We start from the raw sequence: 26,509 nt of genomic DNA, 5'->3' as shown, positions 1-26,509 counted from the left end.
GGGACCTTCATTGTGTCACTACTAGACAGAGGCACAGTATTCTAAATTTATTCTGTACATTTTTTGTACCATTTCATGGGGTGGCAAAAGCCACATCACTATGGCTAGGCTTACAAATGCCCCAGGGCAGATAGCCTAGTACTATACTATGAAACTATGAAACTGAGTGAGGAGGGTTTATTTGCCTCCACAGAGCACCATAGACAAGGCAGACAGACTCAGTACAGTAATAGAAGGATACACAACTGCTTAGTCACAGGCACTAACACCTGGAGGAATGCATATAGAATGCTACTGCATTCTTACCATCAGGGAGTACTGCTGTTCTTCACAACCAAGTTTAAAAATCCCCTGCAACAAAACATCTTCCCCAGTTACTACATACCGCTATCAGACTCCTATTTTCTGTGTAGGCACTGAATAAGCCATATGGGAAGAAAAGATGAAGATGCACATAAGGAGAAGGCAAGACCACCAAGTAATTTAATACAAACACAGCTTCTCACTTAACTGTATTAAAACTAAAATCCTTTGAAGAGAGATGCTCAAAATAAGCTTGGCAGTTAGGCAGGGCAGGGTCTAGTACAGCAAAAACGCAACCAGATTGCCATGTAGATTGTCTTCCTGAAGACATGCCTCTGGAGACCTACATCTATTACACAATGTATTTTGCACACCAGAAAGGAAGTCCTCAAATGGAAAAAGTTATGGTATACCCTAGCTAATAAACATGACTGCCGAAGTTGCAGGCACACTCCTTTTTAAGGACTGTGGGAGCCCTACCACTTTGCTCCACCTTTTTCATAGAGTCTCTACCCTGCTTCCTTAGAGCCACACCCACCCCTCTAAATGGAAGTGTCAAGACTGGTTCATTCAGAAGGGAAGTTCTTGGGTATGCCAGCAATTATTTACCATGCTTCTGAAACCGCAACAGATGGGATTCTTTTGCCATTTTACCATAACAGTGAAGTTTACCCTGCCATCTAGCCAACATTTTTGCAAATGTATTTAACCTTCCTTGCGAGCTAAAAAAAAAAAAAAAAAAAAAAAAAAAAGCATAGAAGCATTCAAGCTTTGTTAGATGGTCTGGGAATGACTGTACTGTAAACTACATCATGGACTTTTAACAATATTTAATAAAACTTCATATACAATTAAGAGTGTGAACATTTTATTTTGGTGCATGGCAGTAAAAAAAAATGTACAAAAGTAAATTCATCTTGGCATACATGTTCAGTTGCTGCATGAAGATACTGGTTTACAGACATACTACCTTTCAGACATTCTATATTTTATCTTGCCAGGAGTTGTCGTAAGGTAGAATGAGCCACATAACCAAAACAAAATCAGTGTTAAAATTTCAGTCTCTCACATTAGCTTATATGCAGTTAGTGGTTATTACTTCAAATCATAATTTTAATTTAACTTGAGACTTCATACCCATTTCAGTACAAAAAAACAAGCTGTTCGGTGGGGCAGGAAGAGCTGCATGACACAGCAAGTTATTAGTGATGCTTGAGGGAATCGCAAGGGGAGAGGCAAGTATACAGAAAAACAAACAGGGGGAAGAGAACATGTATGGAAAGGGAAGACCAGTCATGGTGGGTTACATGGCCAAGGGAAAACAGTTGTACAGCAAAAATAAACCAGACATGTCAACATTTTTTGGAGCAAATTACACGTTAAATGCATGCAGAGATATTTGCTTTTGACAGCAAAGTAGTAGCAAGTGACAAAACACAGACAACTTGACAAAATTCTGGGGTGTTTATTAGATAAACGAAAAATGGCTGCATCAGAAAGCACAGGTGTGTGAGAGTTCACCAAAACAGAGGGTACAGAGTATGGAAGAGTTCCAGTATTGTTCATTAGTGAGGCAGAACAGTGTGGGGACTGCATGGAAGAACTCAAAAATATTAAAAAGCAAGTAGATGTTCTGTGAGCAACTGATGCCACAAACCTTACTGTAAGAAAATGTTAGAAATCCCAGAGTCCTCTTCAGTCTGTTCAAATGAAGACTGGCAATCAGGTCAGTATCAACACACAGACTCAAGGAGACTCATCAAACCTATAATGCCTTCACAACAAGGCAGTGGTAAGTAGGTTGAGGCCCAATGAAAGCCATAAAAATGGATGGACCAAGTTAGACAAGTGAATGGAGGAGAGTGGTGAGGCAACAAGCAGGTAATAGTGCTGCATTTCTTAAAAGTGGTTCTCCCCACTTCTCATGTCTCAGCTCTGTGGAGTATAGCAAGAATCTGACAGTACCACGGTCAGGACAATTCTAAAACATGGGGGAAAATGCTTAAAAACAGGCCTTGCAGTCCACCAGACGGCTCCAGGCAGCAGCAGAGGGTTAAGCAAGCAATACATGATGATGCACTGTGGAAACCACAGCATATACAGGCAGTCACCCCCAGGGATTATAAAGACACACAGAAGCAGAACACACCAGATACTGAAATGTGGAACTACATCTAAACTTACAGTCGCAAGCTAGGAGTACTAAGTGAAGGACTATGAGCATCCAAACAGAAAAAATACTAACATTCTGAAGAGTACCAGGGTGGAGGCTGAAAAGGAAATACCTGAAGTACCAAACAAGCACAAGAGACACAACTTAGAATATTCACCCACACAATGAGTCATATCAGAAGGAAAATGGTGGACAAGAGTGGTCATGGGCAGCAGCTAGAGGGATTACTTTAAACAAAACTGAAATTTAGTTCATGAGGAAAGATGCCCCAACAAAATCATTGGGGGAGATAAACTGAAGGGGGACAAAACTCTGATTGGCAGTATATTTTTACGTGCCGAGTTGCCGGCCCTGATGCACATCCTTCAAGGAAGGTACACCCATGCACGCATGTCTCCACACAGAAGATGCTCTAGCTGAGAATCGAACAGGATGTCTTACTGTGAGGCGACAACGCTACTGCAGCACCACCACCGCAGTTTTTTGTTCATTAAAATATGGGACTCAACAACTGTCCAGCTGGCAGAGCTCTGCTCACATGTGTAAGCCGACATCTTCTCTGAAGGGATAAATACCCACATCCCAGAAAAAAAAAAAAGCCAGCAACAGCCATGCTTATTACATAAACCATCAAAACCAATGTGGAGCTCACATCCAAAGAGCCAGTCTTGGATTGTCAAGGCTGTCACTCTTGGAATATACTTTCATAAGGTGTTCGGCCTCAGTGTGGAGCCCTAAGAGTGCTGTCATATTGGGAAAGGTAGGTGGAGGCTTACACACAGTTATCTTACCAAAACATCTGCCATTACAGTAAGTTCCCACAACTTGATGTTCTTCATAGCATCAGTGTTGAAAGTACTATTCATTACATATAAAAAAAAACTTCACATGGTTCTCTTTCACTGGTTTTAGGGGAAACCATGGAGTTACTCCAGGTGGTCCGTCAGAATACCCTGAAGGGACGCCATTTTAAATTTTGCTCAATGGGCAGTGTATCTAATTTTACAGCATCTGGAAAAAAGTGTGGACTGATGAACAGATGGCTGCCTCAAACAAGAGGACCGGAAGGCTAACTTGTTGAGTGGGCTTTACTTTCCTGCAGTGGTCTACCATTCTCATAGAAGACTGGTTCACTATCCACTTGAAAAACTCTGCCCAAAGAATGCAAGCGACAGACCAAAATGTTGGAAAGCTTTCATCTGGTCCAAGTAATATCTATTCATGCAAGACTGAAGGGTTCCTTTTCCACCAGAGTTTACAGCTCCAGGAACCCTCCTGTAGAAGCGAGTACTACCAACAAACTAGACTTCATAGGTTAAGAATTTGAGCAACACCTAACCTACATGCTGAAAAGGGTCCAGGATCAGTAATTAAAGGACAAAATTAAGGTGTCACAGTGGAGATGTAGGTCTTCTCAGAGGCTGAAAGTAGTAATTTTTTTTCCCAAGAACTGCTCGACTAACATGACACCTGCCAAAACGAAATACTACAGGAAAGCAGACAGACAGCAGAAACAGCTACTTCTAAGATCAGAGAAATGAATAAGGTGCACCCCTGCTTTAAGTGGGTCCTCACTTCTCTGTCCCATTATGCAAGGTGCATTTTTGTACTAGGGTTCCTGGCTTTCTTCAAACTGGACAGCACATCCCAAAAGAAAAATTGCCAGATCTTCTAAGTCAGAGCCCACAAAGGTTTGATTGTAAGAGTTCCAGCACTGTATGAGCTTGTTTATACTCTTTGGTAGAAGGCATGTAGTACCTTTGTTAGTTCAGTCACCACTGAAAGTCAGCAATGCGGGACCACACCAACAGTGTGGATCATGCTAAATTGCTCCCTACAAACCTTCACCATCACCAATGGGATCACAGATACTGGGGGAAGGCATACAGGAATGTATGCTGCCCTCTCTACACTCCTCTGAAGGGACAGACTAGCAGTATACCAGGGGCTGACAGTTTGTACAGACCGATGTATCCATCTCCTGGAACCCACATTTGTCTTTCAGCTACCTGGAACACTTCTATATCCAGTTTGCATTTGTAGTTTCCCACAAGTAACCTGTAAGACTTGGTCTGCAATGCTGCTGCATTAGTAGGGTATGTGCAGTGTCTGAAATTCCAGACTGCATTGTGATAACATGTACATCTCCGAGCCAAGTCTAGACAATGGATTAAGCTTGCTACCTCCTGCTTATATACCATATTGCTGTGTTTTTCAATCAGAGCTGGAGAATATTTGGTTTTCACTTTACTGTTTTGAGTGTTAGTGACACAAGAAGCTCCATTTATACGGAACTATAAACTGCTCCAAACGAAACCATGCTCCCTGTACCAAGCATCACCGCCCACCCAAGTGAGCCCCCTCCCCAGCAAGGTCAGAGGGATCAGACCGGACTGATTCAGTACACCCTACAGCTTTCAAGAAGTCTTCTGTCAGCCTCCTGTAAGGTCTGTAAGGAAAGAGCATTGTCCTTGAAGTCCAACCTGCAGTCTTCCATCCTCAGTGCAAAACCGGAGAAAATCTGCATCCTGCTTAGGAAAAAGTGAGATAATGTGTGTCAATTTTCAGGCTGTAGGGCTTTCTACTGTGTTTGGACCTGCAGGAGGAAGTCACAGATATGGAACCTTTCATCCTTTAAAGCAGCTACCACAGGGGCCATACACGACACTCTGAACAGTGAACAGAGCCCAAACAGCAAAATTAATATGAGGGTCTGACTCCACCTTAAACATTTCAGTGGTGCTTGTGAATAAGGACAGGAGCAGCATTTTGAATTTGGGTACTTAAAATAGGGTCAGCTCTTAAAAGGTTAAATCCGCCACTGGGTATCAGAAAAAGGCAGAAGTAAGAACAGGATCCTTCATCCCACTATGGTACCTCCTCTTTCTGGTACAGCAACTAAAATAAGGGTAGTGAAAGTAACTTGCCTAAACCACAAACTTCTAAACATAACATTAGAAACAAGCACTCTCTGCAGCACATGAGCAACACAGGCAGCACCCAGCATGAAAACAGTCAAAAGCCAACAAGGCAAACCTCCACTCATTCCAATATCCTAGGCACAAGAGACTCCCATAGTAAAACACACAGAAGCACCACTCTTGTCACAGGCAGTTGCCTATCAGGTGCCAGGAGTCACCAAATTAGACATGCACTCAAATACACGACACAGTCATTGTACATGTGGGTGTAAACATGAGACAGACCACAGATACAGATTTCTTAGAATGTGTGTCTGAAGCAGTAATGAACCTAGCCTTAAGCTGTATTCTACCACCAAGAATGATGCTGCAATATTCTGGTATTGAAGGAGTAACTTATTATTTGTAATCCAAATATGTATTATATTATACACACAATCTTCCTGTGAGAAGATGGCAGACTGCCTTAACTACTTTCCCAGGGATGGCTGCACATATTCCCCCCCCCAAAAATCTTTTCTATATTGGCTAAACCTTTGATTTTATTATTATTACTATCAGTCTTCTAAAACTTCCAATATAACAGAGTCTGGATAAAGGTACTGCTGTTGAACGCAAGGAGCCTAAACAAAAACTCCACTTTCTACAAGCACTCCTTAACCTGGAAAGCTCACCGAAATATGCACAGTCATGGAGACCTGGCTCAAGACTGATGAGAGGTCTCCAAGTGCAGAGCTTTTAATGCCCACCACACACTCAGGCCTACTGTACTGGATGAAGGTGCTAAAGCCTGAAGTGTTGCCATATTCTTAAAACAACTCAAGTCTGGATTAATTAAACAAGGTAACTCCACCACATCTAAGTTTCCATTAATAAAACCCCTTGCATCATAGCCAGCTACAGGATCCCTTCAGATCATTCATCCTAACTAGTATGATGTCCCTATGCACTAAGCCACCCACTGTTTTCCTAGGAAACCATACTCATCCCTATTAACTGGGAGACTTTTACATCCTCAAACATTTATGCCCACAAATGTCTGTGCTTCATCAATGCAAAGACTATGGACCAGTTAGTCTTCACCCCAACCAGAGGAAATAAAATTCTGGACTTGGTCCTTAGTAATGTGGGACAGCTTTGTTCTCCCAACTGCCACTTTTCTGGTCAAGAGAGAAACTTAGCCATAAGAATCTTCCAATACCTTCATATGCTGAGATTAAGCAAAAACTAATCTACTAAAAACAGAGTAATGACTAAACTAAATTCAAAATTCCCTTTCAATCTGAAGATCCCACTAATTATGTGGAGTTCTTTAATGTCAAATTCTATGCACATCTAAATAGGGACATACAGTACTGATATTTAAGAATAAACCACTGTGGTGGAATCCAAATATAAACGGACACTAAAATACAAGCATTGCACACAAAAATAAAATTAAACTCTGAAGGTGCTGCTAACAGCCTTGCTAAATTCAAGAGGGAACTCAGGACTCCTGTCAACTCAACCAAACCAGATAAGGAATCAATCACCTAGGGAAAGGATATCCACAAAGCTTCCTTTAACTATGTTATGAATCTCAAATAATGCGCAACAGTGCCAATAGTAGAGCCAATAGCAAGATATATATCACATACTCATAGTCAGACCCAGAAGTCATAGCCAATCTGCTAGCAGACAAGGTTAGCTCTAAACTTCACCTCTCTCCCCTCCTATATTTCCAGATCACATACTCACATCCATGACCAGTCTTAGGCATAGGCCAACTAGGCGGCCGCCTAGGGTGCCAGTCTAGCAGGGGTGCTTTTCCAGTATTTATTTGGTGTAGGTAGACCAGGATGGGGGCACAAGGTAATGTGTTGGGGGGCGCCGTGGATCCCTTTTGCCTAGGGCACCAGTTGACCTAGGGCCGCTCTTGCTCACATCTCTACCTTCCCCCTCAAATTCCCCCAAAAACAAGTACTTAAGGAAATAAGACCAAGACCACTACTTCCATGGTGCTAGATAACATACAGGGCTGCTTACTGAGTAAGCCTGAAACAGGAGTTGTCTGGGCACCTCCAACCTCCACCACACACGCAGGGGCTACTAATCAGCTTCCAAGGAGGCTTTGTGTTGGATAAATAGAGGACAGCAGTCACCCCCTTGCACAAAGGGGGGCTATCAACAGACCTGGATAATTAGCAGCCACTGCATTGAAACTGCAAGTGATCAGATACTGGACTCTTTGGAAAGGTGAATCATCTTCAGGACCTGGGAATGGAGGGACGACTCCTCCAGAGTTTCTGCACACAAGTTTTCAGTCTGTAGAGATATTCTTTATATTTACTAGCTACATTTGGAGTGGCTGAAGTAAACATCTTGCACCTGCCTAGGACCTGGCTTTCTCTAAGAAACTGGCACCAAGGACCATTTTTACACTTCTGGATGCCTGCAGCTACCATGTTGTCTGCTAAATGGCTCACTGTCGAGGTGGTGTCTGATGAACCCTGTTGAGAGTTCACAAAACCCTGGGGAACTGCAACAGCTTTCCTTACAAATTTCACTAGTAAATATACTTTACAGCAATAAAACATTCCTCAATGAGGTACTTATTTCCTGGATGATTCTCAACAGAAGCTTTAGAAAAAAACAATGTCAATTTACATAAGTGCATACTTCTAATGCAAATAAGAAAAAAAAGATGGCATGGTTGGTAGAGTCTTTTACCTGGAACAGAGACATGCATTCTTGCATGGAAGAGTCTCTTCCTGGGCAGCCACCAACCTGTGGCTAAATTCCATGTTTAAAGAACAGCACTGCAGTAGTGGCCTTATGATCATCAATGGTCTCTACAATAGGCCTCCTTTGGCACAACTTGAAGCAATACACTTATCACAGGTGCTGGCTTTTCTATGCTGATTAATGTCTTATTCAGGAAGTATCAGAAGAGTTTAAGGCACATATATTATAGAGCATCAGTTTAGAACGATACATGTGTATTTATTCCTGCTGATGTAACATTTTTGGCTCTACAATGTGTAAAATGGTAGACTGTACAGTGGTATAATACCAAATTCACAAGGTAAACCATGGCAGTATATGTCATTTTCAGATATTACTGACTGGTGCTAGGTGAGGAAATGCAATGGAATCAGTGCATTACCTAGCCCGTTTTCTACTGGTATCATTAAACTGTTTTGAAGACATGGCTGAACACAAGCTATATACATCTGCGTTGTGTTGAAAGTAGTGGTTCCAAAATTAATGAAAACATGGAAAGAGACACCTCACACGCAGCTTTCAACATCATGGACAGCAGAAGGTGTTTTACAACAACCTTAAGCAGCCAGATCTTGCACCCGACATTTAAATGCAATTTAGAACATGTGGAAGGCCAGCTGCTGACAGTAACGAAAGTACCACGTTTCATTCTCTTTCCTCAGAGTTGCTGTAAATGCAAAATAACCATCTGCAGTAGTGTGCTTGCAAATGAACTCCAAATATCAGGACTGCTGATGGAAACACTGAAAATCTCTCGGAGAATGCCCCTCCTTCATAGAGTAAGGTTCTGATGTCTGTCACTTCCATGCTGCCCGCTCTGCCCAATTCACCCCATGCTAGTACAAGTTGGGTGACTGACAGCACACCAAGATGCATGATGAAGCAGTTACCAGAGTAACACTTGCAAACACTTCCATGGCATTATAGCAGTCAGTGTAAGCCATAATGTTATTAGGCAACCGGACTCACCACCCTTTCAGAAAGAACAAATGGAGCATGGCCTCCCAAAGCCCATTAACCTGTTTACCACAACTGTAAGGGATACCAGGGGATCACATCTGGCAAAGTATTACACCAAGGTCCATCTAAGAGAGCAAACAGAGTGTGGTATACTGCTGAAGCAGGTCCAAGTAGTTTGGGATATCTGCAAATCATGCAAGCAAAGGGAAGGGGGGTAGTCATGCCACAACATGGCTAGCTGTTAAAATATGAAGTAACATACACAAAACACCAGTAACTACATGCCACTACAGTACCACCATACAAGCCAATAAAATAGTAAAAAAAAAAATGGTGACAAATCTGCAAAATATTAAGCAGACATTGTGACCATTAAGGCACAGTGCAACAGCCTCAAATTGTTCCTTTCATAATTGCTTTAGTTACAAGACAGATTCTCTCTCGCTCGCTCTCCCTCCATTTTTTTTTTTTTTTTTTTTTTTTTTAATTCTTCTTCGAATCTGCATCAGGGTTGTCCTTCCAGATGCGATAGTTAAGAGAAGCAGCAAGTGAAAGCCAAGCCAAGTATGGCACCATAAGCAGGCTTGCAGTCCTGTTGACAGAATAGTAGGAGACTGTGGTAGCAGCAGCAGCTCCGTAGAGAAACAAAAGTTCCACAAAAGCCTGTAAGGAAAAAAGCAAACAAAACATAAGGATTCTGAAAATGAAATCCACATTAAATTCTGCCTGATAAATCACTTGCATTTTAATGGGACACGCAAAACCTCAAAGAAAAATATACATTTGTAGAGTCCCAAATACAACTTTACCATACTGGTCTTCCAAAATAAAGACATTAGTGAAACCTTCACTGGCATGCAGTCCAATTCCCTTTAGGCTTGTGCAGAGAAAGTTGAGACATTCCAGCTTTAAGATTTTGTTCCAATAAATACTAACACTGGATTTGTCTTAAGAATGTGTTGCCTTGACAATTTTTTGGCCCCTGGCCCTCCTGTGACCAACAAGCTTCTATTCCACTATGAGCTAATTAACATTTTCCCAAATCCTAGTAAGATGGCTGAAATAATGACAGTGAAAGGATTAGAGTTTTATTTGGGTGCACCCAACTGTACGAGCTGTGATGCCTTCTATGGTAGGCTCAATGCAAGTTTACATTTCTGTATAACTGCAGTTCCCAGCTAGACAGCCTGTACACTCCTTGGTGGGCTAGTAAATCAGGGATCCAAGATAACAGTGCAGTACCTGGCCTTCAGCAACGTTAAGCTAGAGGCTGAACTCTAAGTATCTTCCTCAATATGGGCAACCAAGCACACACTGCTCAATCACTTCCATCCATACCTGGCCAAATCCTCTACTGTTTGAGCCACTAAATCAAACACAGATCTGCCGTCACCAAGACGCACCCAACCACTTGTAAACAGCTAAAGTCACATGTCCTTATAGGCTCATTTGCTCCTCACAGTAGAGCAGCAAGAGCATATTGTCAGTGATCCAGCTGGGGGTGGTAGATGACTTCATGTTCATAACAGCAGTGCAGGCAAAACAGCAAGGTGCATCAAACCAATCATCTGTATTCGACCTGATGAAAGTCCAAATGTACTTTGAGTTTTAACTATGTAAGTCTACTGTACATATATGGCTCTTTTCAGGGGTGATCCAAGCGCACTGTCTAGGCATGTAACTTGTTAGAGTCACACAGTATAAGCAGAGGTGGAAGGATTCAAAACTTGCATCCTTAACTACAGAAAGCAGCCTTAATCCTCTATTCAAACTGCCAGACAGCTATGATTTCTGCACACACTACTTCCAGCTGAAGAGGTTGTGTACACTGTGGTGGACTGCAGTTCTCAGAGTTCCATATTTAAACTGCTGCAGTACCGGTCTCACCCATCTCTAATTTCAAAGTCACCTGCAAATTTTACAGTGTAATGACCTGCAAGAAGCACGATCACTGTAGTCTCGTGTTTATATTTTCTTAATTCTACTTTCATATGTAAATCAATATTACTTCTGAAGGAAGTAAACCAACTCCTACTGACTGGGGCATCAAAAGGCAATGAAAAGTTGTCCCACTGTTAGGTATTTTTACTACAATTGTTCCCCGATCTCATGTTTGCTCTGCCAGCAATGCACACCAGGCAAGGACTTTCAACTAGATCAGGCACTACCTTACAAACCTGGCAGAGACCTTTCAGCAAGTATATGCATTATACAGCCGTCTATATCGGATGATATAACGTTTAGTTTAGCAAATAACTAAACATCGATCACTAACAATCGCACACACAAAACACTGAATGGCAGTTTCCACTCAGGGAGACAATGCCGTTGCCCAATGGAAAAAAATAAACACATTTGAAGTGGGGAGCTGTACCCCCTTAACTAAATATATCAACTCCAAGATCGCTCCACATTGAAGAAAGGGCAAACTCTGCGCAATGGCCAAACGACTTGTTTCCCTGAGTGGAAACTGCAGTTTGCGGTTTTGTGTTTGATTATTAGTGATAGACGTTTATTCGATGAAATGCTCAACTAATATAGACCCTTATACATACATACACACGTACGTATGTATGTATATGCATTACACACACAAATATGTATGAAAATGAACATAACTGAAGTGTTACATATTTAGTACAATACATACTAAAGACTATGGTTTATCTTAACCACTAAAAATAAAGTCAGCTTTCAGTCTGCTAGGTATCAGTAAACATTCTTCCAGGCTTCATATCCCCCCAATTACCCATAATGCCCTGCATGCTGCCATTTTCTCCAGCTCTGCAGTAGGCCACTTAAATGCTCAAAGCAAAAAAATTTCATACAATATCTAAAAATCATACTGGTCTGGAGAGAGAGAAAAAAAAAGACCCTACCCTTTCTATCAAAGCAAGAGATGGTAGGCATGGATGTTGAGGATGAACCATGAGCATGTAGTGCATTATGATCAAGTTTGTAACTTTCAAATCTGAAAGTCTAGTTTTCATCGCCGACCACTAGGACAGTCACCAGCTAACCTGCCTGACCAGCTTAACGTTGCAAGTGGGAATACTGTCAAAACTTAATTTTATCTAAAGAACAATTTCAAAGATGGCCCAAGAAGAAGCCACACCTCTCACAAAATGAGCTCTTGGTACACCAAACAGATGAGTATTGTAACAAAATTTGACACATTCAGTTAACTTCCTGGATAAAGTAAATTTGGAAACTGATGTCCAGCTTGACAGAAGTAAAGGACTCAAATAGCATACAAGTCTTTCTGAAGGATTTTGCCCTATTTGAACACCTGCCTGTGTGCATTCAATAGGTGGAAATAATCCTATATTGCTATAATCGGGGACAGGTACTAGAACAGATTGATTAGTCTTTTCAGTATGACAAAGAGAACTTGCACAACCATATTTTCTTTGTGGAAGGCCAGGCAAATTGCCTTACGCAAGGTCCAAAGCTCAGAAATTCTTCTAGCTGAATAAAGAGCTACAACACAAGGCAGAACCCGTTGGGTGGCACCAGCTCTCTGCCAGCCTACCTCATTTGCTCTGGTATAGTTCTCAGGTGATCAGCTTCTGAGTATTATAAGGATATGAACTGTCAGGGTAACCATGTCACTGGGCTTCATGGGAAATGGAGAAACCAAGTGACTAACTTCAGGGCATAAAGGTCTGGGTGATTTTTGTCAGACAAGTGAGTAAGCGGAGTTCTGATGGACTATGGCCTCACAGCGTAAAGTGAGGGACAGAGTAAGGGAAATCTCAACTGTAAAAGCCAAAATGGAGCTGCCAAAATGACCTTGGCTGTACACAACTTTTCTTTCTACAGAAACATGAAAATAAAGGGGAAACGAGGAAAGACAAAAGGAGACCTGCAGGCTATTCCTGAACCAAGGTGCTCTTGGGCCAACGTCTTAACAAGGCAGCCAGGGAAATATTTCTGTACTTTGTGTTGGATGGGGAGGAAAACAGGTCACAGTGAGGCTTCCCATCTGCAAGGCACATCACAAACTACTGTCCAGCTTCGTCAACACTCATGATAAATCAGCAGCTTAGCCTGTCACACCTTGGAGTCATCTTGACCAAGAATGTGAGCAAGAATTAGACAGCAGCCCAGACACGAACCACTCCTATAACCAACAAATGGAACAAAAACAATTTTCCCTCTTGCTTCCAATATATCACAGAATGTGTCAAATCAACACTTTGGGAAGGGAACCCTTGAATGGCTCGAATGGTTGTTAAGTTATCAAAATTTGGTGTCACTTCCAAAATACTGATGAGTAGGCTGGCCTTAAGTCCAGGATGCATGGTCACACCAAGTCCTAAAAATGCCCCCTACTAAACAATGGGTTGAGGTACCCTTGGCCAATCACTAAGGGAATGGGCATTTGAAAGGGGCTGCCCAGAGACAGATCAAAGTATCTCAGCCAACTGAGGGCTGAGACAGGTCTCAATCTATAAACACTGGGGTGGGGGGTGGCTGGGGTGCAGGCAGCCACCCACTGCAACACCTAGGATCCAAATTATTGAAGTATAAAGCTTTGTACTAGTACAAACTTCAAGTTCAGAGTGAAAAGGAACCAGAAGACTAGGTACAGAAAATGCCATCTGGCAGATGGTACACTGCAACCATGCCAGCACTCCGGGGTCAGAGTTAATGCAAATGGCAAGAACCAGAATTCATGACTGGCTCCTTTCCGGTGACAGAATCCTGATTCCTTTTACATTCAGGTCCAAACAGCACAATCTTAAAAAGGAAGGGAGCAACTGCACCAAGACCATATGGAAACAGTCATTTGGTCAATTTACTGTAACTGCAGCTGTACCAGTGCAGTCAGTGACCCAACCTTTCCACCTGAACTTTACTGCAGAATGAGATATGCATCTGGCCAAGCTTTCAGAGCAAAGCATCCTTTCCCACCCAAGCCAGTTGCCGTCGCCCTTACTGCAGAAGTCTCTGCACATCTGTTACATTGAAAGGTTCATGCATGGGTGGCCATCTTGGGTTTTTGCCCTTTTGTGATTAGGTGGGCCACATAATTTTCTAACCACTTTGGCAATGTGATTATCAAAGGAGAGATTACTATCTACTTGGGTCCCCAGATCCCTTATTATTTCTTCCGTATTTTGGGGACAGTTTGTGGGTACTTTTTTTCCAAAGGGGATGATTATGCACTTTTTGGCATTTAGCTTGAGGCCATGATTTTGACACCAGGTACCCGTATAAGTGAGACCCTTTTGGAGGATGTCTGTGTCAGACAGTCAATTATAGCCCAAAGCTTGCAGTCATCTGCGAACTTGGTCAGCCATAGTCCTCCTGTACTTATCTGTACCTCTGAGAAGTATATGCTGAACAGGAGGGATCCTAGGACTGAGTCCTGGGGAAAGCCACTTGTAACCGGTTTAGAGTTGGACCTAGCTCCTGCAACTCTCACCATGTGGGTTCTGTCTGTGAGCCAGTTAGCAACCCATCTTGTGACATAGGAGTTTATGTTCAGGCTGGTGAGCTTGTCTATAATGTCAGAATGGGGAATGGTGTCGAAGGTCTTTGTGAGGTCTAGGTAAGCTGTGCATACCACTTTTCCCTAGTCTATAGCCTTGGTAACTGTCTCAAAGAAGTCCACCAGGTGTAGGAGGCATGATCTGCCCTTAAAGCCGAACTGGGTAGGGTCCAGTGTTGGAGGTTCCCAAGGTCTCTTAATGAGTTCCATGATGATGCGCTCCATAGCCTTGCAGACCAAGCTAGTCGGGCTTATAGGGCAATAGTTCCCAGGGTCTGTTGTGGTTACCTTTGTGGAGCGGAAAAACCGTTGTTGTGCACCACTCTATGGATACGCAACCTGTGGAGAGGCTGAGTTTGAACAATGTGTTTAGGTGAGGGGTTAGCTAGTCTTTGAGCTTGTGTAGGATGCAGCCTGGGACACCGTCCAGTCCCACTGATGTCTTTTTGGATTTGGAGAGGGCTGTTTTAACCTGACTGATTTCAGGGGTTCTACAATCTTCTGGTATGGTTATGGACCATTCTGGGGGTGAAGTTTGCACTGAACCTGTCTGCCAGGATGTTGGTGATAGTCAGTTCAGTGTATTCTGTGCCATTCTGCACCAACTCCGAGCAGTTCTTAGTATTGCCACTTAGTTTCTTGACATAGCTAAATAATGCCTTGTGGTTATCTTTGGAGTCCTTTGCAATTTTTCTTTCGAAGCTCACCTTGGATGATTTTATGAGGGATTGTAGTTTCTTATCGATATTGATCAGAGATGTCTTCCCTTCTTGGGAATTTACTCTTTGCTGTACTAGTTTCCTTCTATTGTACTGCTTGTTTATGGCAGGGATCCACCAGACTGGTTTCCTTTTCTTGGAGGAGTGAGTCTTGGTTTTGCTTGGGATAGCACGATCCATGCATTCCTGTAGGTGCCCGTAGAATTCATTAGTAAAGGATTTTGCAGCTTGGACAGCATTATCCTTTAGCATGGGGGCTTTGAAACTTTCCACCTCGGTCTTAAGTAACGTGAAGTTTGCTTTTGAAAAGATTTTCACTGTGGTTTCCTTGTCTGGGGGTGGGGGAGGAATGTGGATATCCAGAGTGATTTGTTTATGGTCAGATCTAACCAACGAGGGGTTGATCTCCGGTGTGGAACACCAGTCGCCCATGTTGGTAATGACCAGGTCCAATATGTTGTCACCTCTGGTGGGAGTGCTGCCCAGTTGATCCAGGGTGTTTTGAGTTTATAAATTCTAGGACATGTTGGGCAAGGGAGTTAAGTACTTCAGTAGTTCTCCCGGTTAATGTTTGGGTAATTGAAATCACCCAATATTAGGGTGTTTGGTAGGACCTTTATGTTTCCCAGTGTTTCCAGAAACGTGGAATGGGGGTCCTGGGACATGGTGGGTGATCTGTAGCAAGCTACAATTTGATTTGCAGTTTTGCCCGTTGTTAGTTGAACAGGGATGATATCTGAAGCATCGTGCTGTGCCACTAACCTAGAGGTGTAGGTATCCTTGATGAATATGGATACTCCACCGCCTTTTGTATTTCGGTCCGGGTACTATGGCCGAAATTTATGGTACGAGTCATAGCCTGGTAGTGCTGGGGTGCTCTCTGGAGCCTTAAACCAGGTTTCTGTTACTGCACATATATAGATTTTCTCCATACTGAGGAGTGCCTCGAGTGCGTGCATTTTGAGGTTTAGACTTCTGGCACTGAGTAACATCACCCTCAGTTTTTTACTTGTGCTATTTACGGTGGTGGGCTTGTCTTTTGAGCCTTGCCTAAAAAAGGCACTATGGGGGTGGCAAGAGCTTTGGCCAATATTCGAAAGCCTAAGGGTGGCAGGTGCAAGCCATCTCCAGCGAAACAGCGTAGCTTGTCGAGCATGTCATCCCAGGCAGACAGACACTGGATCCCATTTGAATGATACCAGAAACTTAGCCAATTGTTGAAATTGATAATTTTTTTCTTTATACCGTGGTATCATTCTTGGTGAGGGCAAGATGCTAGTCAGGGTCATACTGGCCTGGGCTACGTGATCAGAGAGCTCTTCCATGTCTCTCTTCATGTAGTCCAGGGAGGTACAACGCAGGTCATTCACACCAACATGGACAATGACAGACTCTTATTTGTACTTGTTCTGGAGTGACCAGAGTGCTTGTGTTATGTGGCGGATCCTGGCACCCGACAGGCAGCTAACAGCAACCTTAACCTTATTCAGCCTAGTGAGTGGGATGTTAGTGTGCCTGACTATAGAGAGTCGCCTATTACTAGAGGGTTGGGTATGTTACTTTGCCTTAAGGGCTGTGACTGCGTGGCGCACTGGTTTTGTGAAGTATGTGTTTCATGGTTTGTGCTGGGGGGTGGAGGTTGCTTGGATGTCTGCTTTGGAGGTCACTGTTGCTTTTGCAGATTTTTATTTAGAGCCTCCGAGTATGTTTTCGTGTATTTGTGTTTTTTGCCGGTGCTGGTTTAATGCGTCTATGTGAGACTGGTGGTCTGATGGAAGTACTTCCTTTCTCCTTTTGACTGTCTGATCCAGACTTGGGTTGAGAGCTCAGCCTCCAGTTTGGCTGTATAACTGCATCTCTTGCATGTATTACTGTTTGGTGGTAGGAGGAGAGGGTTGTCTGTGTACATGAGACAGTTGTAACATTGCCTCAAAATGCCCAGATTCACCAGTTGGACTGAAAAGTACACCTGAAACTGCCCTTTGGACATGCCTGGATAGGTAAAGTGAACTGTTTTACTGACTGGCCGGCAAGGTCGCATAGAGAACCTTGCTCTTCTGTATAGTATAGGGGGGTCTAGTGCTAGGGTTTATAAGTGCTTGCTATGAGTTTTGAGCAAGTGCCGAGCAGAGAAATGAATGGCTTGAGTGCTTAAGTTGAAAGTTTGTCTAGTTTCAAGGGAAAAAATTGAAGAGGAGACTTTGAGGAACCGGGAACACTTATACCCTAGCTAACTGGCACTGCCCAGCAGGCAAAACCAGGCAAATGCGGGTTTTTATAGCAGGGAAATGGGAGAGAGAAATTAGCCCAAAATGGCCAATAAACTACTAATTTCTGGGCTGAAACCTCTCCTCCAGGGACAGACAGGCTGCTCAAAGCTCCCCTCTCTCACAGGTGAACAGAGAAACTTCTTTCTATCCAAGTACGGTATGGGCAAACACAGAGATTTGTAACAGCCCTGAATTCAGCACTAACCTGAAAACTGGACTATACTAGTTTAGAAATGCGGGAAACAAGTATTTTTTTGTTTTTTCAGAAAATAAAGCAGATACAATCTAAAAAAATTTAGATGCACAGAAAAGGATACTTATTGTTATATATATATATATATATATATATATATATATATATATATATATATATATATATATATATATATATATATATATATATATATATATATATATATCTGATCAGAGTTGTAGTCAATGCCCCTAATAATAAAGTAGGAAGAAACACAAATACAGTAAAAGCAGATGAATAATGTGCAATATATATATATATATATATATATATATATATATATATATATATATATATATATATATATATATATATATCTCTCTATATATATATATATATATATATCTCTATATATATATATATATATATATATATATATATATATATATTATATAAAAAATAGAAAACTAACAAACGGATTTAAACAAGTTACCCAATTAACCAGAAAAAAGCTCAAAACGGAGCCCTTTTCCAGCAGTCTTCAATCAGACAAGTTCTAACTGCACACTCCTGCCGCTAAGCAGACACAATAAGCCTGTGACCAAAAATTCCCAGCTCAGAAGGGTAGCATCCAGCCTCTCCTCCCACAAGTGTGCAGACCACAAACCTTCTTAATGTAGAATAACTTGCCTGAAGCCCAAGTGATTAAACCAGAACTAATGCACTTTTAGAATAGCAGACACTTAACCTTCAATCAGCAATTCCCAGCTTAGAAGGATGTAAACTACCTGTCCTGCTACAACAGTGCAGACCACAAACCTTCTTAATGTAAAACAAATGGTATGAAGCCCATGTGCTTAAACCAAAAGACTTAGAACAGTTACAACTTAATCAGGCTACTACCAAGCAGTAATAAATACAGCAGAATAAATAAAGCTGAGTACTTTTAAGAAGAGGCAAAAGCAAAATAAAGTAGGAGGAAACATAAATACAGTAAAAGCAGATGAATAAAGTGCAAATTTTTTTTTGTTACTAAACTGCAAGGAGAGAGGAAGGAAGAACCCAAGTAGGTTGGCCTTCTCAAATTTTCTCTCTGTATTAGGTAGAGTGAACACTAGACTCAATAATATGATTTCACTGCACTTGGTTAAGTGAGCAAATGAGACAGACCCAGAAGGAGTGTTCAAATACAAATACAGACTTACAGGAGGGGAGGGCAATTCCAGAGCCACCAACACTAACACCAAGACAAGAACAGTGGGTGGGGAACTAACTGCAGAGAGATGCACAGCACACTATTCAGTGAAACAATTAGGTAACAGAGAAAATAAAATACAGTACTTTAAAAACTGCAAGTTTGCACTTAACAGAATACTAAAATACAGTACTAAGTTTGCACTTGATGTTAGCTTCTAATGCAGGTGATTGTAGCCACCCAAGTCTCTCAAATTGAGGATAAAATGAATTCTCAAACTTTGTGGCTAGCATTGGTCTGTACTAACAGTTAAATATGAGATAACTAAGAAGTGAGACCACCACCCCCTCTTACAGCAGACACACACAGCACACTATTCAGTGAAACAATTAGGCAACAGAAAATAAAAATACAGTACTTTTAAAAACTGCAAGTTTGCACTTAACTTCAGCTTCTAAATGCAGGTGATTGCAGCCAACCAAGTCTCTCAGAAATTGAGCATACTGACATTCTAAATCTAGACCTCTGCACCTTCCCCATTATGGTAAATAGCTCTACCTGCCTCATAGGCAACTAGGTCTTCATATGCATTACTCCACTCCTTTCCACACAAACATGCTCTACTTTGTACATCTACTGTACTTAATCTTTGTATTGTTTGTGTCTGCAACTTGTAAAGGCCCGAAATCCACTTCTGCATTACAATACAGAGTACAATACAGGGGGTAGATTGCATCAATTGCTCTCCACTGTTTTGTACACTTCCTCTGACCCAGGTCAAGGGTGAAAGGGGGACTTAGGATAAGTCCGCTTACATGGTTAAAAGGTTTAAATACATTTTTAGCTGTACCTTCTGAGTCGCTGCACTACATCATAGGCCCCTCTGGGTCCAGATGGAGAGATGACAAATCGGCAAGCAAAGGAGAGAGTACTGCTGGGAATGAATTCATCCTTAATTCATGGAGAGTACCTTGACAAGGTGAACACAGTTTTTCACAAAGTCTCACCAAGACAATACTGCTATATAGACTGTACTTTATACAACATATACCATGGACAGAAATAGGTTAAAAAATAAAGATAGTTGGGGTGTACAAAAACAGGATAAAAAGAAGTGTCCAATCCTGGTAGGTGTACTGGTGCCACAACCGTTAAAAAATGACAGTGCACACCCCTCAAGACACGGACACTCCAACAATGAGGTTAGGCCAGGGCCAGGGCCAGGGAGGGGGGAGGCTCCACCCCCCCCCCCCATTGTAGAAGTAGAAATCCAAAAAAAAAATTAAAAATCACAAACTCTGATAGGGTGGACTACTGAGGATAAGAAAGAAATTGTGTACTGTTACTATTAAGCAAGAAGCTCAGAAATTCCACACAAGATGTACAAAAAGACAGAAATTAAAGAAAAATACTTGCACAAGAACTGTCAGAAGCTTCAAATAAGTGTTTAATAGTCTCATGCTTGAAAATCAACAGTAAACATATCTTACTAGCAGTACACATCCAACCCAAGAACAACCCATCTATTACAGAAAACCTACTCTCATAGGCAGCTACTACATTTACTCAAGAAACCATTATAGTTGGAGATTTTAATACTGATTGGTAAACCTATTCCTCTGAAAACCCCTCCAATTACATAACCTTGCAAGGTTTCACCCACCTGATACATACACCCACTAGGGTTGACAAAAAAAGAAGTCATGTACTCACCATAACGTTCCATCTGAGTAGGTAAACAATTTGTCAGCAACCTGTGGGTTACGGATCCGAGCAGACAGCATACTAAGCAAAAAGATCCGAGCTCCAAGCTCCTCCCCCTACTGCACTACAACCTTCTTCCAATCCTCAAATTGAGTTTGCCACTCCATAAATGACACCGACAAACTAACCTGAGACCCCTAAACGAAGGACAAACCTCTAACTCGTGAGCTCTGGACATAGAGTTCAGCAAAAACACCAAGGTGAGGGAGAAGGAGGGGGGGACGGTTGCTGACAAATGAAGTTTATCCAATCAGATGGAATGTTATGGTGAGTACATAACTTCTTTATCTGAAGTAGTTAACTTAATTTGATCAGCAACCTGTGGGACAGAGTCCCCAGCTACCCGCAATCTTGGGAGGCCCTTGAGGAAGGATATTCCGGAGCACAGCACAGCCAAAAGAAGCCCTTCCTCTAGACACCAAATCCAGTTTATAATTATTATTAAAAGGTGTGAGAAGACGCCCAGGTAGCAGCTGAGCAAATGTCATCCAGGAAAACTCTAGACCAGAATGCTGCAGATGTCGCCATAGAATGTGTAGAATGGGCATGAACTCCTACTGGTTCTGGTAAACCAAGCTCTCTGTATGCTTGTAGGATACAAAGGAAAATCCACCTAGCTAGAATCACCTTTAAAACTGGTTTCACTAAAAAGGGCTTAGCAAAGGAAACAAAATGTTGATCAGATTTGCGAAAGACCGCCATCCTGTGCAAATAAAAACGTAACTGCCTGTGAACATCCAGCAAATTAAGTTTGTATTCCCCTTTGTTCTGAAAATTAGGGAAAAAGACAGGCAAATTAATAAATTGATTAATATTTGTCTCAGAAGCAACTTTAGGAATAAAGGATGGATTAGTCCTGAGAGACACCCTGTCCTTATGAAACACAAGGTATGGGGGTTTCATATAAAGAGCTTGCAGCTCCGACACTCTCCTTGCTGAAGTTATAGCCATCAGAAAGGCAGTCTTCCATGACAAAAATTTTAAGTCAACTGATGCCGAGGGCACGAAAGGAGGTGCAACTAAGGCCTGAAGAACCGCAGTCAGATCCAACGGCAGTGACGGATTCTTAATAGGGGGGGTCGCAGAAGAAAATTGCCTTTCAAAAAGGTCTTACAAATTCTGGCAACAGCAAGGGAGCCTGAATTGTCTCCTACATGGAAATGAGAAATAGCCGCCAGCTGTATCTTCACTGTGGAGGAGCTGGCTCCTTGCTGGAAGATATGACACAAAAAGTTTAATATTGCTGGGATCGGAGCGGTAAAAGGATCTAGATTTCTATGTGAAGCCCAAATGGAGAAGTGTTTCCATTTGCTAGAATACATTTTCCTAGTAGAGGATTTGTGCCGCAACCAAGATAGATTTATAACAGGAGAAGAGATACCGGGAGTCCTAGCAATTAATGGAATTGGAGCAGCCAAGCTATGAGCTGCAGTCTGTCCAGATTCGGAGGAAGCATTCCCGAGGGATGACTAATTAGATCAGGAATGGGATCCAAGATAGAGCTATGAGATGAGACCGTAGGCAGGGGAACCAGACTTGACGAGGCCAGAATGGGGCTATGAGGATCAGTCTGCTCCCCAACAGGCGAGCTTTCTGTAAGAACTTTATCATGAACAGGAGCGGGGATATGCATAAAGAAGACCGGGTGGCCAAGCATGAACAAGAGCATCTATGGGGCTTTCTCCCCTCGGGGGGGGGGAATTAGAGCGAAAAACTCGCTGCACGTCTCGTTGGAAGGCAATGTGAAGAGATCGCAGCAAGGCTGACCCCACTTGAGGAAGATCTGTTCCGCTACCCAAGGGTTCAGAGACCGCTACACAAGGGTTCAGAGACCGCTCGTAAGGAGAAAGGATAATTCTGCTCAATTTGTCCGCCAAGATGTTGGACTGACCCGGAATGTGTGTTAAGCGGTTGGAGGAGATCGCCCATTCCCAGACTCTCATGGCTTCTCGACAAAGGGGATAAGACTTGGTTACTCCTGTTTGTTGATATACCAGATAACTGACATATTGTCTGACTGGATCGCAATAGTTCCCAGAGGTAGATAAGCATGAAGGGCCTGCAATGCTAAAAGGACCACTCTCATTTCTAGGACATTTATATGCAGAACGGTCGCTTTTGAGTCCATGTGCCTTTAACAGTCCTGCCCGAACAATGCCCCAGGAGGCGTCTGTGGTCACCCTGGCTTGGGGTTGGGGCAAAAAAAGGGACGTCCCTCCTGCAAATTCCAAGATTGGAGCCACCACTTGAGAGCATTTCTGCACACTCTGCTCAGAGGGATCGGAAAATCTAGAGGTTGAATGAAGAATCTACCACTGAACTTGCAACGTCCACTGTAAAATTCTCATATGCAGACGAGCACAAGGGATCAGGTTGATAGTTGCTGCCATGGACCCCAAGGCTCTCAGGACTAATTCTGCAGGGGACTGCAGGAGCGCCAACACATGAAGTGTCAGGCTGTGTAGTCTGCCTGGGATTAAGAATGCCCTGGCAAGAATCTATTCTTGCCCCTATGAAGTCTAACACTTGAACAGGTTGAAGGGAAGACTTCCTTAGGTTTATGGTAATCCCTAGCCGAGGTGATATCCGGAGAAAGAAATCTCTGGCTAGCAAGAGTAGATGCCTGGTGGGGGCGGTGAGAAGCCAGTCGTCCAGGTATGGAAAGATCTGAATGCCCTGAAGTCTCAGGTGGGTCGCTACAACTGCCATGAACTTGGTGAACACCCTGGGGGCTGTGGTGAGACCATGATGACTGGCCTCTAGCCGGAAGCGGAGGAACCTCCCGGATCGCCTGTCAATCAGAATATGGTAGTACGCATCCTTGAGGTCTATAGAGCACAACCAGTCTTCCTCCTGCAGGAAGGGCAGGATGGATTGAAGTGCGACCACATCCAGAACATTTTCTTGTCTACCATGAACCTATTCATTGCCAAGTCAAGAATCTGCCTTAGGTCCGTCTTTTTTGGCACCAAAAAGAACCTGGAATAGATGCCTGATCCAGACTGGTTTTTCTAGTAGTTTTTGTATTTCCAAGGCCGCTGTCTCCCTCTGAGTGGGTGGGATATCTGGGAGGCACCTTGTTTAAGGGAGTTTTGTTTATGAAGGGAATAGAATAGCCTGTGGATATTATTCGCAGCACCCAGCGATCCGTCGTAATGGACTCCCATTGGGCTAGGTGCATCAAAACCCGCCCCCCCCCCCGACTGCCTCCAGAGGAGCAGTCGGGTAACCCCTCAGGGTTGCTGCGCGGGTCACTCCTTAAAAGGTTCACATGACCCGAAGCTCTTCGGCCCCCCTCTGCCTCTGGGCCGGCGTCCACCTTGTCCCCCTCTGCCTCTGGGGAAGGAGTCCTCCTGAGCGTTCCAGGACTGCTGAGTTTTCCGGAACCACAGCTTCTTTTGCCCTCGCTGGTTCCTGGAGAAGGACCTTTGAGGGTTAGAGAAGCAGATCCCGATGGCTGACAGCGCCTTCCCGTCTTTCTTGCTCTGGACAAGCATATTGCAGACAGTCTTCCCAAACAGGGTGGAACCGTCAAAGGGTGCGTTAGCGAAGGACGCCTTTAAGGGTTCCGAGAAGTCGCAAAGATGGAGCCAGGCGCCTTAAGGCGATGCCGGACCCGCTAGCCATAGCGGCTCCCTCAGTGGCATGAGAGGGTAAACGCACAGACGTACTAGACACAGACTTGAGAGTGGCCATACGAGCCGAGAAGGTCCGTTTATCCTCGGCTGACATGGACTCCAGGGGAGACTCCACGTACTCTTTCACGAGGTCCCACTGCAGTTGAATTATGTGGGCCAAGTAATTCAGCACTCATATAAAGATGGCTGAAGCAAAAGTCCGCTTTCCAAGATAGTCCATAGCACTGGACTCATTGTCTGGGGGGTGGACCAAGGAACTTTCTTGGGAGAGTTCCTTTTTTTGTGGCCACCGCCACCACCATGGCATCAACTGGGGAACCTTTGCTCCAAGAAGCTCTATCTGCCGGTGAACTCCGTATTTTGTCGGGTCTTCTGGGTATAGGCTCCACAGTGTCCTGTTCCCTCCACGCTCTGGTGGTGATCAGGTCCACACCACAGGGTCGGCCGGGGGGGGGGGGGACGACACCCAAGAAGTAGATGGGCCAGTGTCGAATGCCTCCAGAAATACAGACTTGTCAGAGGAAGGTTTTTGGGTGGACCACCCCCCCTCTGGCGAAAGATTTTCATAATGTCTCCAAAGGAGACATCTTCGGGGGGTGATTTGGGTGAACCTTACCCTTCCTCCAAGTCGGTATCCTCAGTGAGGGACCCGGGGGAGTCCAAGTGCCTCCTCTTACACTGGCGTTTGTGAGGGACCTCCTTGGGTGGACTCTCCGGGAAGGGCTCACAAATGGTTTCTTGTTCCTCCAAGGGAACTGTCTGGGATGTAATGGACACAGGCTGTCCCTGGGGGGGGACTGGATGACGGAAGACAAACCCAACTGCAAGGGAGCAGGGATGGACCCAGAGGACAGAGTGAGGGGTCTCTATCCTCCAGAATGAACCCTCTCCATGATGTCGAATGCACAGGGAGACCCGGCACCCCTGAAACTAGTAGCAGAGACCCTCAGATCCAAAGGGATCGGAGCCGAAGCTGGAACGGTCGGACCCGATGGGATGGTATGACCCGACCACAACGGAGCCGATGACACACTCATCCCCCCGGATCAGACGCCCAACTCTCGGGTCAGAGAGCTGGGATCCGACGGACTCAAATGCATGGCCAGCGTAGAGGCCGAAGGCACCATCAGCGCCGACACCCTGACTCCGGGGATCCTCGGATCCATAGACTCCGATATCCTATGGTGGATCGGAGAAGGAGCTATTGGGGCGAAAAAAGGAGCCGAACTCTCCACACTGGAAGGGGGGAGCCAGCAATACCCTCATCTCCATTTGAGTTTGTAGAAACCTTCGCATCATCCGATCCATGTCTGCTTCAGAAATGCTTCTGGTTGATCTGGAGGACGCCACAGACGCCGGCCGGGAGAGCCAACGCGAAGACAACCTCGAGCATGGTCTAGCCTCCTCCTCCTCCTCCGGAGAAAAACATGGTGAACGGAGCAGAGGAGAGAATGGCCTGGGAACATTTACTGGAGACTAGATAACTTTAGCAGGAAGGGGCTGTTGGATCTAACTCGGCCTGTTGCTTGCGGCCCCCCTCTCTATCTTTATCCTTATCCACATGTCTCTCTGTATCCCTGCATTTTTCTTTAATCTTCTTGGCCTCTTATCTCCCAGTGGTAAGGTGGGAGGGTGATTCCCGGACAAGGGAGAAGGGCCAGAAGGCTGAACAGCCACAGCAGTGGCTGGTAAGAAAGCTGAAGAGGAAGAAGAAGCAGAAGTTGATTCTGTGGGTAGAAGACCTGCCAGAATCAACTTATTCCTGCGATCCTGCAGGGCTTGGGGGTTGAAGGCCACACATCTTGCAGCCGAAAGACAAATGGGCCACCCCCAAGCAAACTACACACAGAGTGTGACCATCGGCTGGAGAGAGCATGTGGCCACACTCCGTGCACTTAAAGAAAGTCACTTTCTGGCATTCTAAAGAACACACACACATGATGGGCGGGAAGGGAGGCCTACACTAAAAGAAAAGTTTCAACTTTCAAACAAGGAAAAAAACCCAATAAGTATCTTGGCCAACTAATAATTTACCTCAAAATTATCAAAAAAGGGCACACACAAACCAAGTTTTAGAGAAAAAAAACCCTAACACTTGCCTGGAGATCAAGAA

The 26,509-nt window shown here is 43.8% G+C and overlaps 1 protein-coding gene across 1 annotated transcript in view; it reads right to left on the bottom strand.

The window, feature by feature from the left end:
- Positions 1–1,154: 1,154 nt before the first annotated feature.
- LOC122805887 (translocator protein-like) overlaps positions 1,155–26,509 on the bottom strand; it is a 266,179-nt gene continuing 240,824 nt past the window's right edge. Inside the window, exon 4 of the mRNA XM_044076134.1 lies at positions 1,155–9,783. Coding sequence (XP_043932069.1) covers positions 9,604–9,783 — 180 coding nt within the window. The 3' untranslated portion in view covers positions 1,155–9,603. The remainder of the gene's footprint in view (positions 9,784–26,509) is intronic.

Source organism: Protopterus annectens, chromosome 7.part0, assembly GCF_019279795.1.
Source record: "Protopterus annectens isolate FY-2018-M chromosome 7.part0, PAN1.0, whole genome shotgun sequence".
Taxonomy (NCBI): domain Eukaryota; kingdom Metazoa; phylum Chordata; order Ceratodontiformes; family Protopteridae; genus Protopterus; species Protopterus annectens.
This window is presented reverse-complemented; position numbering and strand designations above follow the sequence as displayed.